This window comes from Elephantulus edwardii, unplaced genomic scaffold, assembly GCF_000299155.1.
Source record: "Elephantulus edwardii isolate Elephantulus edwardi_28Jun2011 unplaced genomic scaffold, EleEdw1.0 scaffold00135, whole genome shotgun sequence".
In the NCBI taxonomy this organism is placed as follows: domain Eukaryota; kingdom Metazoa; phylum Chordata; class Mammalia; order Macroscelidea; family Macroscelididae; genus Elephantulus; species Elephantulus edwardii.
Window position 1 is genome coordinate 1,720,309 of NW_006399885.1, and position 15,730 is coordinate 1,736,038.

A 15,730-nucleotide genomic window follows, 5' to 3' on the forward strand; every position below is an offset into this window, starting at 1 on the left:
ATATTTTGGTTCCCATGGATTTGGTTTCATTTTCCTCAGCTTCAGCTTAAACTTGCGTATGAATAGTTGGTGGTCTGTTCCACAATCAGCTCCTGGCCTAGTTTTCACAGCTGATATTGAGCTTCTTCAGCGGTTCTTTCCGCAGATGTAATCAGTCTGATTCCTATGCATACCACCAGGTGAAATCCATGTATAGATGCACTCTTTTACTTAGTAACAACATCCAACTCTCTTTTTAAATGAAGGAGAGACTCGAGTAGAAAAATGTGCCAAAGAATATACAAATGTCCAATAAATACATGGAAAAATGTTACCAGCATTAGTCTTTTGTTGTTGGTAGATGCAGTCAAGTCAACCATAAGGATTCTGTAAACAGCAGATCTGTACCCTGCTCTGTCCTGTGCCATTCTCATCCTCTCCAACATGCAATACAGTCACTGTGTCAGTTCGTCTTGTTAAAGGCATTTCTCTTTTTTGATGACCCTCCACCTTACCAAGCATGTGTTTTTTGAAGGACTAGCTCTTCCTTCACATGCCTAAAATATATGAGACAAAGTTTCACCAACCTTACTTCTAAGGAGCACCTTGGTTGCACTTTCTCCAAGTCATATTTGTTTGTTCTTTTGACAGTCCATGGGATATTCAGTATACTTCTCTTAACACCCCAACTTAAAGACTTCATTTATCATCCTTATTAATTTCCAATACTCAGATGCATAACATGTAATTGTGAAGACTATGGATTGGATCAAGTGCACCTTAGTCTTAAAACTGACACTGTTGCTTCTTTGGAACTTAGGGAGAGGTTCATGATAGCAGATTTTCCGAATCTTATATGTCTTTTGATTTCTTGACTACTGATACCAAAGGTATTGATTGCGGAGCCAACTAAGATGAAATTATTGACAACCTCAGTCCTTTTTCCATCTATCATGATTTTGCCTATTGATTCAGTGGTGAAGACTTGGTTTTCTTGATGTTGAGATGTAATTCATCTTGAAAGCTGTGGTTTTTTTATCTTCTGCAGCAGGTGCTTTAGTTCTTCACTTTCAGCAAGCATGATTGTGTCATCTGCATAATGCAAATGTTGATAATTAGTCATTTGGAAGATGTAAGTCAAAATGATGGGAGTACTAGTTCACCCCCACTAACTAACTTACTGCTATCAAGTCAGCAGTGACTTAGAGCTGACCCGCCAGTGGGTTTTCAGAGACTGTAAATATCACAGGAGGAGATTGCCCATCTTTCTCCACCAGAGAGGTGCCACAATTGCGTTAGTGCAGCTCCCTACGGACTGCATCACCAGAGCTCCCCATGACTACACTCAGAAAAATGGAAAAGACTTGTTGATGATGAAAGCCTTCGTGTACTGCTGGTGAGAATGTAAAATGATACAATCTCTGTAGAAAACCACTTGGAGCTTCCTCAAAATGTAAACTAGAAGTATCATAGTGACCTAGAAATTCTGCTTTAAACTTTGTTTATTGTTGTTGTTAGCTGCCATCAAGTTGACTACAACTAATAGGGACCCTCTGAACAACAGGCTTGAACCTTGCCCTGTCCTGTACCATCCTCTTCATCTCTGATATGTTCAGGCCCGTTGTTACAGTCACTGTGTCAGTCTGTATTATTGAGAGTCTTCCTCTCTTTCTCTGGCCCTCCACTTTTCTCAATATAATGTCATTTTTCAAGGACTGGCCCCTTCTAACAATATTCCTGAAGTATGTGAAAAAACATTTCACCATCTTTGCCTCTGAAGCTTTAAAGTTGAAAACAAGTATTAAACATGTACCTGTACTTCCATGTTCTTAACAACACTATTCCCCGTATCTATAAGGTAAAAAGAACCCAAATGTCCATCAGTAGGTGAATGGATAAACAAATTTTGGCATATACATACAGTGGAATTATATTTATTCATTAAAAGAAATAAAATTATGATACATGCTACAACAGAGATTGATCTCCAAAACATTTTCCTAATTGAAAAAAAAAATCAAATACAAAAGATCACATTTGTTGATTCCTTTTATAGGAAGTTTATTATTGTTAGTTGCAAACAGGTTGACTACAGCTTATAGCATCCCCATGAGCTATAGATGTGAACCTTGCTGTTACCTGCTCTGTATTCACAATCTCCAACATGTACGAACTCATTGTAGCAGTCACTATGTCCAGTCATCCCCCTGTGGGTCTTCTTCCTCTTTCTCTGTGTCTCTCTGTGTGTGTGTGTGTGTGTGTGTGTGTGTGTGTGTCTCTCTCTCTCTTTAATCGGTTACCATTCCCAGTGTGATGTCTTTCTCCAGAGCTAATCTACTTTCACAAAGTGTGCGAAAGGAACTTTCAGCATCCATCTCTAAGGAGCAACCTGGTTGCACCTCCTCCAAGACAGATGTATTTGTTCTTTTGGACAGGCCGTGAGATATTCAGTAAATAATGGCATTATTTGGTGGTAATTATTGTTATAAAATTAAGTAAGTATGTGTGACTGAATGAAAACCAATTAGAAAGCAAAACTGATCTTAAGTCCCTGGCTTATAATAGGGTACTATCTAGGGAGAAAATAAAGGCATCAATTCTTCTACAGTCTTTACAATGAAATAAGAAAAAAAACCGAATCCATAGAGATAGAATGAGGCTTGATGATTGCCAAGGACTGGAGGGAAAGAAATAACTCAAACTTGATTGGGAATATGAAGGTGTATTGCTATTCCTTTATAGCTGTTTCAGTGTTTTTGACTTTGAAAGGGCAGTGATGCAATAAAGAATGACAAAATGTGGACATTGAAAATGTAGCTGTTTACATAAAGTGAAACTTGTCAGAGCTGACATTAAGTGAGACGGCCTGATTTTCCAAGTCTCAGTTTCTCCACCTGTGCCAGAGTTCGCATGCAGTCTTAGCACCTTTCTGTCACTTGTTTTAGTAGAAAATATTCAAGTTTTCCTTCTCTGTTAGGTTTTAAACTTTCACAGTGTCTGGATTTTACTATATAAATAAAACTGTTACTCAAACGATGAGACTGTGGATTGTAACAAGCTTGTGTACTTAAGCTTGGTGATTAAAAAACTTACGACAACAATATGGAACAGGAGGTGCATTGCCATGTGGACTAGGGGAGGGGAAAGGAAGAAAATGTGCAACAATGAATGAACAAAAAGACTTGCAAAATACTCTTAAGACCTATATAATTAGAATATTTTTCTGTTCATCATGCCTATAAAGATAAAAAGTCTGTCATCACCAGTAAAAAAAAGACAATTTATAAATGTTACAAAATTAGAATAATTCTTTTATATTTGTACTTTATTTAGGAAAATGAATTTGCCCAAGCCAGCAGCTATGCAGACTTAGCTGTGAATTCTGATAGATACAACCCATCAGCTCTCACAAATAAAGGAAATACCGTTTTTGCAAATGGTGATTATGAGAAGGCAGCTGAATTCTACAAGGAGGCTCTGAGAAATGATTCTTCTTGTACTGAAGCCCTTTATAATATTGGTAAGTGAAGAAAGGTGGAGATTGCCTTTTTGCAGATGGCCAGTGGTAATACAAAGGTCTGTAGCAGGCGTAGCTGACTTCTGTCTAACAGAATAGATGAATAGGAGGCTCCTGTTTCTAAAGTTATAGGTTACTTAGATACACTCAATTATTTAGGAAGTATGCACATGTAGCATATTGATTAGTATTGCTGCATTGCTATATTTACAAGTTTTTTATTTTTGTACTAAACGATGAGACTCATTGATTTCCCAAATTTTGCTAATTCTAGATATTGTCATTCTTTTCGACTTTTGCCAAACTGAAGGAGGGGGAAACAAAAGGGAGGGGGGGAAAGCCCTTTTTTTCTTCCTGTTGAATTATAAACAGTTTTAAATATGTGAAAATTTCACAAGAAAAAAATACTCATGTGCGTACATGTTAACATTTTGCTATATTTACTGTGGAATTGATGCTACTTGAGTTGAATGCACAATGGTTTCTCATTCCCTTCCCTGATTGTGGGATAGCCTGAAATTGATGTAATTCTTCATATTCATATTTCTGTAATATTACAAACACATGTTGATGAGTGTGTCTTATTTCTTGAGTTTTTCATGGAATTTCTTTTGAAATTGGCTTCTCCCACACAGTCTTTTATTGCTTTGCTGGTTTGCTTTATTTTCTGCTTTTTGTTGTGATCCTTCTCCAGACGTTTGATATCCTTGGTTGTATCCTTATATTTAAGAGTTTGCAGCTTGAGGGAGGTCTGGTGGCTTAGTGGCAAGAAGCTATACTGCAATCCCAGAGGTGCACAGTTTGAATCCACTAGATGCTCTGCTGGAGAAGGAGGGGCAATCTCCTCCTGTACCAGTCAGATCCTATTTGACGGTGCACACACAATAATAATTTTTTTTTAAAAAGAGTTTTCAGCTAAAGAGCTGATTAAAGTCTCTGAGTATGTGAGTGATATTTGTGGACCAGCTGGTTTATTTAATTGGGGAATTACTGATAAGTTGATTGGAGCTTTACTCCCAGGCAAGACTCTTCTCATCTCCTTCCCATAGGATGGAAACCTCACTGCCAACTGTTGAGAATAGAGAAGCACTGGGAGCAGAGGAAGCATGTAGTAGTTACTGGTAGATAGAATCAAAGGAAGCTTCACTGAGTAGGTGGTATTTGAAGGAAATCAGGGAAGGTTGTTTGGTGTCTCGGAAAACAGTAATATTGGCAGGTGGAAGAGAAGAGCAAATGTCTTAAAACTGGAACTTGTTTGTCTGAAAATGTATTTATTTATCCTCTTTATAAGTTTTAATACTTTTCCCAGTACATTTCTCTGGCTGGTTTTACATGCTTATTATCTCAGTCTTATAACTGAGTCCATTTCTGAAATACTCATTCTGTTCTGTTGATCTGTTTGTCTATTCCTGCCCCCCCTTCACTCTTCTAAAATCCATGAAGCTTGGTAGCCTTTTCACAATCTGTCAAGAATCAATCACTTCCACCTCCCTTGTTCTTTCTAAACAAAATTTCTCTGTTCATCTTCATTCTCTCTCCTAGAGATGTGTTTATACATATTTACAGGTTTACTATGTTCTTTTGAACAAATCACTACCAATAATAATGCTTTATAACTTTTTTTTAAGGTCTTACCTATAAGAAGTTAAACCGACTAGACGAGGCTCTGGATTGCTTCCTGAAGCTGCACGCAATCCTACGAAACAGTGCCCAAGTGCTTTACCAGATAGCAAATGTGTATCTTATTTGAAAAACTTACTAGCAATTATGAGTTCCCTGGGTAAATGAGTTGCCAGTTATTAACAGGCATAGTTAATTAATTGTTGAAGGCTTTCATATTTTAAAGCATAATTATAAGATTAATATATGATGACAGTATTACTTGAATGACTACTTTTTAAAAATCTGTATTGTAAGAGAAATTTAAATATTTAAAACTATTAATTTTTAAAAATAGCTAAAGCAGTTGTGTATAATACTTTGAGTTCACATGAGCAGGCTATCTTTGAAACAATAGCTGAGTATAATTAAAAGGGCAGTTTTTTTAAAATTAGTACTGTTGCTTGCATTTAGATAATTTATCTCATTTGCTGTCACTGGCCTGTACGTATAGTGAACATGACTCTCCAAAGCCCCTTATGCTTCAAAATTATGCAATTTTTTTTTTATGAGTTCGCTTATTTCTTCTCTTGAATTTGCGGTCATTTACTGCTGTGTCCTTATATATGAGTATCATGTTTAGAACGCTGCAGAGTGTAGAAATTGTAAAGCATTGCTCTCATGTCAGTTTTTACTACACCTGAATGTCCTTTATAATTGTGTTCATTTGTTCCCTTTTGTTCCTCAGTTAATAAAGTAGAAAATAATTTTTATTAGTTTTACATTATTTGAAGTAATTTCACATTAGTTGAAAAAATTCTAATTTTTCTTATTTTAATAGCTAGCCTTGAGAAAAAGTAAAATTTTAATGTAGAATTTTAAGTTTCTGTTGCAGTGTTATAAATCTTAAACAGTCTGTTTAGAAAAAGTATTTTGTACTTTGTGTCATTAATGACTTTAAATACTTTTTCCTATATATTTTATAGTATACTTTTGACAGTAGATTTAAAAAATTTAACAAAAAACTATAATTTTGTAGTATATAGTCTCATAGTTTATTCCTTTGGCATTATGTTTTGTTTTCTGTTTATTTTATCCAAAATTGTCATGTTGATGATCTGATAATGCCCACCTCATGATTGACTTAATGGCAAGCAGTAGCAGTGTTGAATATCTTTCTTTGTTTTTATTTTTTTTCTTAAAAAAATCAGATGCTATCATTTTTTTAAAACCTTCATTTTCAATGAAACTGTGGATTAAGATGTTTACATTTCATTGAGACATCTAATATAGAAATGAGAGTGGTAAATAAATGTTGGTGTTGTTATATGCCATTAAGTTGGAACCAGTTCATAGCTGACACTCCAGGTTTCCTTCAGAAGCTATAAATCACACAGGAGGAGATTGTCCATCTTTCTTCCCAGGAGCAGTTGATGGAGTCACACCTCCTGCTTCTGAATTGGCAGTGCAGCTCCTTATCCACTAGAACTCCAATAAATAGTAGTATAAATAAATTATTTTAATGTATGCAGAAGATTTTTTGAGCATTAGGAGAAACATCAGAAAGAGAATTCCCTATCCTTGGATTTATAATCTAATTAGGAAAAATGCGTGAAAACTATTATTTTAATATGCTGGTTGTGTTACGTGAGGAAGAAAAATTGAAGACACATTCATTACTTTTTTTAATTTTTTTTATTATTACTTGCTGTGTGCTATCAAATCAGATCTGACTGGCACAGGAGGAGATTACCCCTTCTCCAGCAGAGCATACATTCATTAATTTTTAGTAAGGACAAATTTGGAGCGATATTTTAAATGAAGTGACAAATTTAATTCTACTAGAAATTTGAGAGTTGGTCTTTATGAATAATACTGAAGCAAAAAAAAAAGCAAGGCACGTAGAGGGGGAAGAAAATGCTCTTGACAGTACTGTTCTGTTACCTGTTCCATGGAAAAATGTCTAGAGTTAAGAATATGAAGTGGCAAAATAATGTAAAAACTGTCTTTATTGTAATGTTTGTTTTGCTTTGCCTATTGAATTAATGAATTTAGAAAAGTGTCTTATCCTTAACTGATACTGCTTAGATATGAATTAATGGAAGATCCAAATCAAGCTATTGAATGGCTAATGCAACTGATCAGTGTTGTTCCAACTGATTCTAGAGCTTTGTCTAAACTAGGAGAATTATATGATAGTGAAGGAGATAAATCGCAAGCTTTTCAATATTACTATGAGGTAAGTCTTTAAACTTACTTTTCCTCAACTTTTTAACATTTTATTGTTTTAAAGAAGATGGTAGGTGGTAGATCTTTATTAAAAACTTGCAAATTTTGCCATTTATATATGTGTATATGTATATATAATCCAACCAATATTGAGTATATTTAGTGTTATTCTACAATCACTACTACACCACTATTCATTCAAAAAAATTTCCATCACTTCACATAGAGATTCATACCTTTCAGCAGTAGCTTTCATGCCTCTTCCCTTCAGCTCCTGTTAAGCACTGATAAACTTCTATCTCTGTACATTTGCCTAATCTAGATATTTCTTGTAAATCAGATTATACATTGTCTAGGGAGCAGAAAATGGGACATGGGGGTACAGGGCTATGAGTGTCTCTCTGAAAGGGCCAAAGGGGAGTGAGAATAGCACAGCCCCTTACCACCCCAGAACAGAAAGCCAGTAAAAGGCTGTAGCCCAGCCCCATGATGCCTCTAGAGCCACACCAGCAGAAAGAGGTTCGCTTATTCATTGTTGACTCACAGAATTTACTCACAGTTGTGGTACTGAAAGTGAGGTTTATTAGGGCAATACCTTGGAAAGTGGGAAAGGTAAAGAATATCCCGCAGTGCAAATCCAGGTTTAGTCTAGCAGTCCCAAACCAGATAAACAGCAAAGCAATTCCTTAATTAATATAAGTCCTCATTTCAGTTCAACAACGCAAATTCAGGAAGCCTCTGGCTTCCTCAATCATCCAACAAGATTTGCCTCAGAGCAGTTACAAGTCAGCTTCTCCTTCAAGCATCCAACAAAGCACAAAACTTTTTACTGTGGCCTTTATCTGAGAGCTCCTCGGGTTACATGTTGTCACAGTTTCTCTACAGCAATGCCACAGTCTCTACCACCATCACCAGGATATTACCACCAGTGTGTCACTCTGTTCTCACTCTCACAAGGCTCATCCTCCAATCTCCCTCAAGTCTTAACACTCAGTGTGGGAAGCATTCTCTCTTATCCTAGTCCCACAGCTCTTGATGATTTGCAAGACCATGTTATCTGCAGTTAAGGTAGCTCAAGACCAGAAGAGGCTGAAATAATGGCTTAAGAAAACCAACTTTAGGGTAACACTATTTGCTCTTTTGTCACAAAGCATAATGTATTCAGGATTTATTCATGTCATAGCATATATCAGATATCATTCCCCTTTATACGAAATACTATTGTATAGATATGCTATATTTTGTTTTTCCATTCATCTCTTTTTAAACATTTGGTCTGTTTTTACCTTTCTGCTATTGGAAATTAGTGCAGTGAGGAATACTAGTATATGTGTGTCTGAGTCCTTGCTTTCAAGTCATCAGATAATATATCTTATTGTTGCTTGTTAAGTACTGTTGAGTCAGAACCACCTCATGGCTGGCCCTCAAGCAGGTTTTCAGAAGCAGGGAATCACATGGGAGATTGCCCATCTTTCTTCCAGGAAACAGCTGGTGGATTTGAACTGCATGCCTTTGGGTTGGGAGCCCAACTTGTTACTGCTAAGCCACCATAGTTCCTTTTTTTATATATCTAGAAGTAATTAAAATGTCATGTGATAATTATTAATAGCAGCAGAACATTGTCTGATATAATAAGGCTCCCAACTTGGAAGACACTCAAAATATGGCCAAGAAAGAGCTACCTCCTCAAAATAGAGTTTGTGTTAATAGCATAGATGCCGTAAAGCTTTCAGTCATTGAGTGACCTTTATTTGCTGTTGTGACATTCAAAACAAGGAGAAACAATACACAAAGTATGAATCTAAGACAATGGAAAGTTGTAAAAATGAAATGGAACACATAATGATTGATATCGTATATATTAATGAACTGAAATGGACTGGAATTGGGCAGTGTGAATCAGACAGTCATATGGTTTATTATGCTAGGAATACAAATTGAAGAGAAATGGCATCACAGAGTTTATCAAAAAGAGCATTTCAGGGAGCACTGGTGGTCTAGTAGATAAGAGATTGCATTGTTAATCCAGAGGCAGCCAGTTCAAATCTACCAGCTTCTCCTGGGGAGAAAAAACAACAGTCTCCTCCTGTGTGATTTACAGCCTCAGGGTTGGGGGGAGGGGGGGAAAAAGAACATTTCAAGGTCTATCTGAATACTGCTAGTGATTCATATATGGAAGATTTGTTTGTACAACTATTATTCAGATTTGTACACCAACCATTAAAACCAAAGATAATGAAATTGAAGATTTCTTCATTCTTCTGCAGTCTGAAATTGATCAAACATGCAATCGAGTTGCATTAATAATAACTGGTGATGGAAATGCAAAAGTTGGAAGCAGAAGAATTGGTTCTTAGAAAATATAGACTTAAAGATAAAAATGAGAGATCACATGATGGAATTTTCATGACTAACTACTTATTTGTTGCAAGTAATTTTTTTAAAGCCATAAATGATTACTTTCTGAGTAGACTTCACTGGATGGAATACAAAAGAATCTGGTTAACTGTGCAAAGAGATAGTGAAAGAATTCACTGTGCATCAGACAGAACAGGCTAGGGGCCAACTGTGGAACAGATCATCAGAAGTTCATATGCTGAAGCTGAAGAAAAATAATGCAAGTTCATTAAAGTCAAAACATAACCTTGAGTTTATCCTAGCTGAATTGAGAGCCCATCTCAAGAATAGATTTCTATACACTTGAATTTATAAAACTTTTTCAACCTTTTGTCATTGAAAGGTCTTTAGTCTCTCAAATTTGTAAGAAACATTTCTCATATTTTTTGAAGTAGTTTTGTGGTTTTGTATTTTGCAATTATGTGACTGATCCACCTGGAATTTGTTTTCTTAATCTAAAAAAAATTCTAAAATTCATGCACCTCAGTAACAAAAATTGTAACATCTGCAAAGAAACCCTGAAAGATCACAGAAAATAAAACACAAATTATCCTCTGCCCCATGGGGTGAAAAGGATAGATCTGATGCATTGAATAGAAATGATTGAGGACCAGATGAATTGTGAGGTGACATCAAGATCACCCTACATGAATAAAGCAAAAGGTCATTAAAAAGACAGGAAAGAAAGAAAAGATCCAAATGGATATCAGAAGAGACATTTGAAAGAAGAGCAGGCAGGAAAGAGAAAAAAAGAAAAAAGGCAAGAAATAGTCTTTTTTAAACTGGAACAAGCTGTTTGACTTCTAAAGCAGGATAAAGTTGGTGCCTATCAGCACCCACTTCCAGGACCTGAGGTAGGAGGGAGCTGGTGAGTATGCTCACTTACAGCTATCGCCTGGATCCACAGGAGTGGAAGTGGGAGGAATACAATAATGGAGAAACAGGCTGAGCTTGGACGTGTTCTTTCAGTGCTGTCCACCTAGCATGCACAGATGTATGGTTGAGCGTGGGAGGGTTGTTAGCTTGAGGAACAGGGAGTTATGAGGCCTCCTGGCTTGTTTACTTGGCCCCATTGTGGGATCTAGGGCTGAGAGAAGGGACTTACAGGTCTGGAACGTAGGGAGAAGTGTGGACTCCTGAGTTTGTGGGTGATGTCTCTTCAAACCTAACTACAGATAGCTGTGGATGAACTGATCAGGACCTAACCAGATGAAGAGAAGTTGATTCATGCTGTGAACTAGGATTGATTGCTGTAACCTGATGGCTTACTCTGGACTGGGCTTTGCTTATGGATGCAGGTGCTCAAAGTTTCCAAGTTGAGTAGAGGATCCTTCAGCCAAAGTGATAGGCTTGTTCCCTCAGAATACTGGTTTGATAGGGATGATCAAACCATTTATTGGCTATCTAAAATATAGTGGGTATTAGGGCACAAGACATGAAATACTTGGCTGACAATGCTTTCACGAATGTAGCTATTAGTAAGATGACTGTAAGGGTGGTAAGCCCACAATATACATGAATGAAATACAATGTAAAGTGAAACCTTACTAAAACACAATGCACATGCATGAAATACAATGTTTATGAATAATAAAATTTTTTAAAAGAACCATTGAAAAAGAGTACATGGCATGAAGGATATCATTGCTTACATCAGATGGATCTTAAATAAAAGCAGAGAATACCGGAAAGATGGTTAGCTGGGTTTTATTGACTATGCAAAAGGATTTGACTATATCATAACAAATTATGTATAGCATTACACAGGATGGGAATTTCAAAACACTTAATTGTGCTCATCCTGAACTTGTATCTATACAAAGAAATAGTTGTTCCAGCATAAGAAAGGAGGCACTATGTGGTTTTAAATCAGGAAGACTATGTGTGAAGATTGTTGTTGTACCATTGAGTAGGAACCTACCCATCGCTGATCCTCTGGTGGGCTTTCAGAGGTAGTTAATCACACAGGAGGAGATTGCCCATCTTCCCTCTGAGCCTCTGGTGGATTAGAACTGTGTGCCTTCAGGATTGCAGCACAGCTTCTTGCCCCAAGTCCACTAATGTTCCCTATACTTCAACTACACTTTCTAAATCTGTTTGCTGAGCAAATAATCTGGTAAACTGGAGTACATGAAGAAGAATACAGCATTATAATTACAGGAATATTCATTAACAACATGTGATAATGCAAATGACACAACCTTGCTTACAGACAACAGTACTTACTGATCAAGCTCAAAGACCATAGCCTTCAGTATGGGTTAAACCTCAACAAATATCTTCCCAACTGGATTAATAAACAGAATCATGATGAATGAAGAAAAAGTAAAGCTGTTAAGGATTTAGTTTTTCTTGGATCCACAGTCAACACCCCAGAAGCAATAGCCAAGAAATTTTCAGTGCACAGGTCTGCTGTCAAGGACCTCTTGAAAGTGTCAAGGATGTCACATCCCTTTAAACACCAATGTACACCTGTTCCAAGCCATGATGGTTTCCATTTTTTTTTCCATATGTATATGAAAGTTGGACAGCAATAAGGAAAACTGAATACTTTATGCTTTTAAATTGTGGTGTGGGCAAAAAATATTGAATAAACCATTGACTGCCAATAAACTAAACAAGTAAGTCATGGAGAAAGTGCAACAAGGGTGCTCCTTAAACGAAAAAATGATGAACTTCATCCCACATATATTGGGTGTGTTGTCAGGAGATCCCATACTTGGGAAAAGACATCATGCTTGGAAAAGTACAGTATCAGTAAAAAATCAGAACACCATCAGTGAGATGGGTTGACACAGTGGCACATCCGTGGACTTGAGAGGGGGATGGAGATCGTGAGGATGGTGAAGGGCAACAAGATTTCCACCTGTTTTTCACAGTGTTGCTCAGAATCACAGTGAACTCAATGACAGCTAACAACTAGCTTTTAAAGAAAAAGGATTTTGTTTCAAATAGCATAAAAATTCTTTGGAATATGAAATTAGGTTTCGATTAAGAGTTTAAAAGTACAAATTCCTTTTTTTCTCATGAAGCATGATTTGCATCCCTTAGAGATTGTATTAAATATTTACTTTGACTCACAAATAGCAAAAGAGAGATTTCTGGATAGTTGGAAAATATATCATTCGCAGTTTACGTTTTTAAAACTTTCTTGCAGTTTTAAAACTTGTAAATTATATCTGACAGTTCATACCTTTATTAAGAAACTTCATATTAAATAAATTAATGCACTCAAGAAGTAACTAAGAAGTTCCTTATGGATTTCTGTTTTTTCTTTTTCCCAGTCCTATAGGTATTTCCCATCTAACATTGAAGTCATTGAATGGCTTGGAGCCTATTACATTGACACCCAGTTTTGTGAAAAAGCCATTCAGTACTTTGAGAGAGCTTCTCTTATACAGTAAGTAATTATATTTCATTAATCTTCAGTGTTGAGAATTTTTTAATCCTTTTAATAATGTCAATTAAATTCAAGAGGAAATAAATGTTAGTGAACATATGTTATTTTCATGTTCTTACAATATTTTCTGATTTAGTTGATCTTTGTGTGATAAATATATTTCCTATTGCATAAGAATTTTTAAATGTCTTCTTTAAGGTACTTTATGTGTCTTTGTTGCTCACATCTCAGCAAACAACTCTTTTTTTCTCTCTATCAGATAGTAAGGCTATCTCAATCCTAGGGGGAAATTTCATTACTGAGGGAGCCCTAATAAAAAAAATTACTCAGTGTGGAAACATCTTACAAATAATAGAATGAATAGTGGTATGACATATGTAGGAAGCTCTGGTAGCCTACTGAGAAGGAGCTGTGCTGTCAACCTAAAACCATGTAGTTCAAATCCACCATCTGCTTTGCAGGAGAAAAATGGACAATCTCTTCCTATGCATTTTAAGCCTCTGAAAACCAACTGGAGGGTCAACTTTGAGTCAGTTCCAATTCAGTGGCATGCAATTAATTTCAAATAACATTGATCATATAATGCAATACTTTATAGCAATTTAAATTATAACAGCAAATGTGGCTTAATCTCTTAAGCAAAATAATAAACAAAAGAAGCCAAACACAAAAGAATATATATGATTCTATGCACCCTGTCTCCATACCTTTTCAATCTATATGCAGAACAGATTATTTGAGGGACTGGACTTTATGAAGAGGAATGTGGCATCAGGATTGGAGGAGACTCATCAACAACCTGCATTATGGAGATGACACAACCCTGCTTGCCAAAACTAAGGAGGACCTGAGGCATTTGCTGTACAACATCAAAGACTTTAGTCTGCAATATGGATTGAAGCTCAACATGAAGAAAACAAAGATTCTGACCACAAGTCCAATTGGCAGCCCCATGATTGATGGAGAAGGGATTGAGGTTGTTAACAATTTCAGCTTTCTTGATTCTACAGATCAACACACTTGGCAACAGCAGTCAGGAAATCATGAGATGAATTGCATTAGAAAAATCTACCATCAGGAACCTCTCCAGAGTGCTGAAGAGTAATAAAGTCAGTCTGGAGACTAAGGTATGCCTGACCTAGGCCATGATCTTCACAATTACTTGTTATCAGAAAGCGGGACAGTGACTAAGGATGACAGAAAAAGAATCAATGCCTTTGAGTTGTGTTACTGGAGAAGAGTATTGAACATTCCATGGACCACCAGGAGAACAAATCGATCTGTCTTAGGGTGAAACCAGATTGCTCCTTGGAGGCAAGGATTTTTAAGTTCTGTCTCACATACTTTGGGCATATTGCCAGGGGCACCAGTCCTTGGAGAAGGACATCATGCTTGGAGGGGTGGATGCATAGCACAGGAGAGGAAGACTATAGATAAGATGGATTGACACAGTAACTGGGGTAATGAGGGTAGGTGTGTTGGAGACAGACTGGCCAAGGATCAGGCAAGGTTCAGAACTGTTGTGCATAGGGTTGCTGTGAGTCACAGGTGATTCGATGACACATAACAACAAACTCATATGGACTTCCAAATCTTCCCCACAATATAATATTGGAAGACAGGATAAAATTTGCCTTTAGGGAATAAAGGGAGCTCTGGTGATTTACAAAGTTGTGTTGCTAACTCAAAGGTGGCACCTCTCTCTAGCTGTTCAAATCCTCTGGTAGCTCCTTAGGAAAAAGATAGGCAATCTTCTGTGTAATTTTCCAACCTCAGAAACACAATGGAGACTTAGTTATGAGTCTGTGCTAACTCTACAGCAATGTGTGAGGTGAGTACAAAAAAAGGATGTGTTTAGAAAGGATCTGAAGAAGGCATTGAGGGTGTTGGTGAAGATGATCACATGCATTCTCTCTTTGTAATAATCTATATTCTGTATCTCATGAAGGAAGCAAAAGATCATTACAAAGCCAGAGCAGAAAGCAAAGACCAAATTGGATGTCAGAGGAGACTTGCACTAGACTGTAGAAAGACTAAAACAAAGAGAAGAAATGCTGGAGTATGAGAGACGAATAGAAGGTTTCAAAGAGCATTTTGAGAAAACAAACCAAATGGGAAAAGAGCTGGGATTGGAAAACAAAAAGAAAAGAACACATTTGGCATTTCTCAAGCTGAATAAACTGAAGAACAGGTTTAAGCCTTAAGCTATAGTATCAAAGGAGTCTGTGGGCAAAGTCTTGTATGATGCGGGAAGTTTTAAAAGAAGATTAGCCTGTGCTGGCTGAAAATCGCCTGTGACTTCATCCATAGCCACTGGTGAGAGTCAGCGTCCAGAGCCATCAGGGGCTTTAAGCTCGTTGTCCACTGCTGTGGTGTGGACAGCTGAAACCCAGGCCCCGACAGGCACCTGTGGGGGGGGGAACCCCAGACTCTACTTCATGCTCTGCTGGAGAAGGAGGGGCAGTCTCCTGTACCAGTCAGATCCAATTTGACGGTACACACACACACACACACACTTTTTCTTCTTCTTTTTTTAAAAAAGACTACTTCAGCCGTCGCGGTCCTCTGCCCGGGGCGGGCTGCCCTCGGCCTCCGGCTTGGGGCGAGCC

The 15,730-nt window shown here is 37.1% G+C and overlaps 1 protein-coding gene across 1 annotated transcript in view; it reads left to right on the forward strand.

Moving 5' to 3' along the window:
• Nucleotides 1-15,730, forward strand: part of IFT88 (intraflagellar transport 88 homolog (Chlamydomonas)) — a 143,577-nt gene that overhangs the window by 61,802 nt on the left and 66,045 nt on the right. The window contains exons 16-19 of the mRNA XM_006894098.1: nucleotides 3,313-3,499; nucleotides 5,125-5,233; nucleotides 7,184-7,334; nucleotides 13,006-13,121. Coding sequence (XP_006894160.1) covers nucleotides 3,313-3,499; nucleotides 5,125-5,233; nucleotides 7,184-7,334; nucleotides 13,006-13,121 — 563 coding nt within the window. The remainder of the gene's footprint in view (nucleotides 1-3,312; nucleotides 3,500-5,124; nucleotides 5,234-7,183; nucleotides 7,335-13,005; nucleotides 13,122-15,730) is intronic.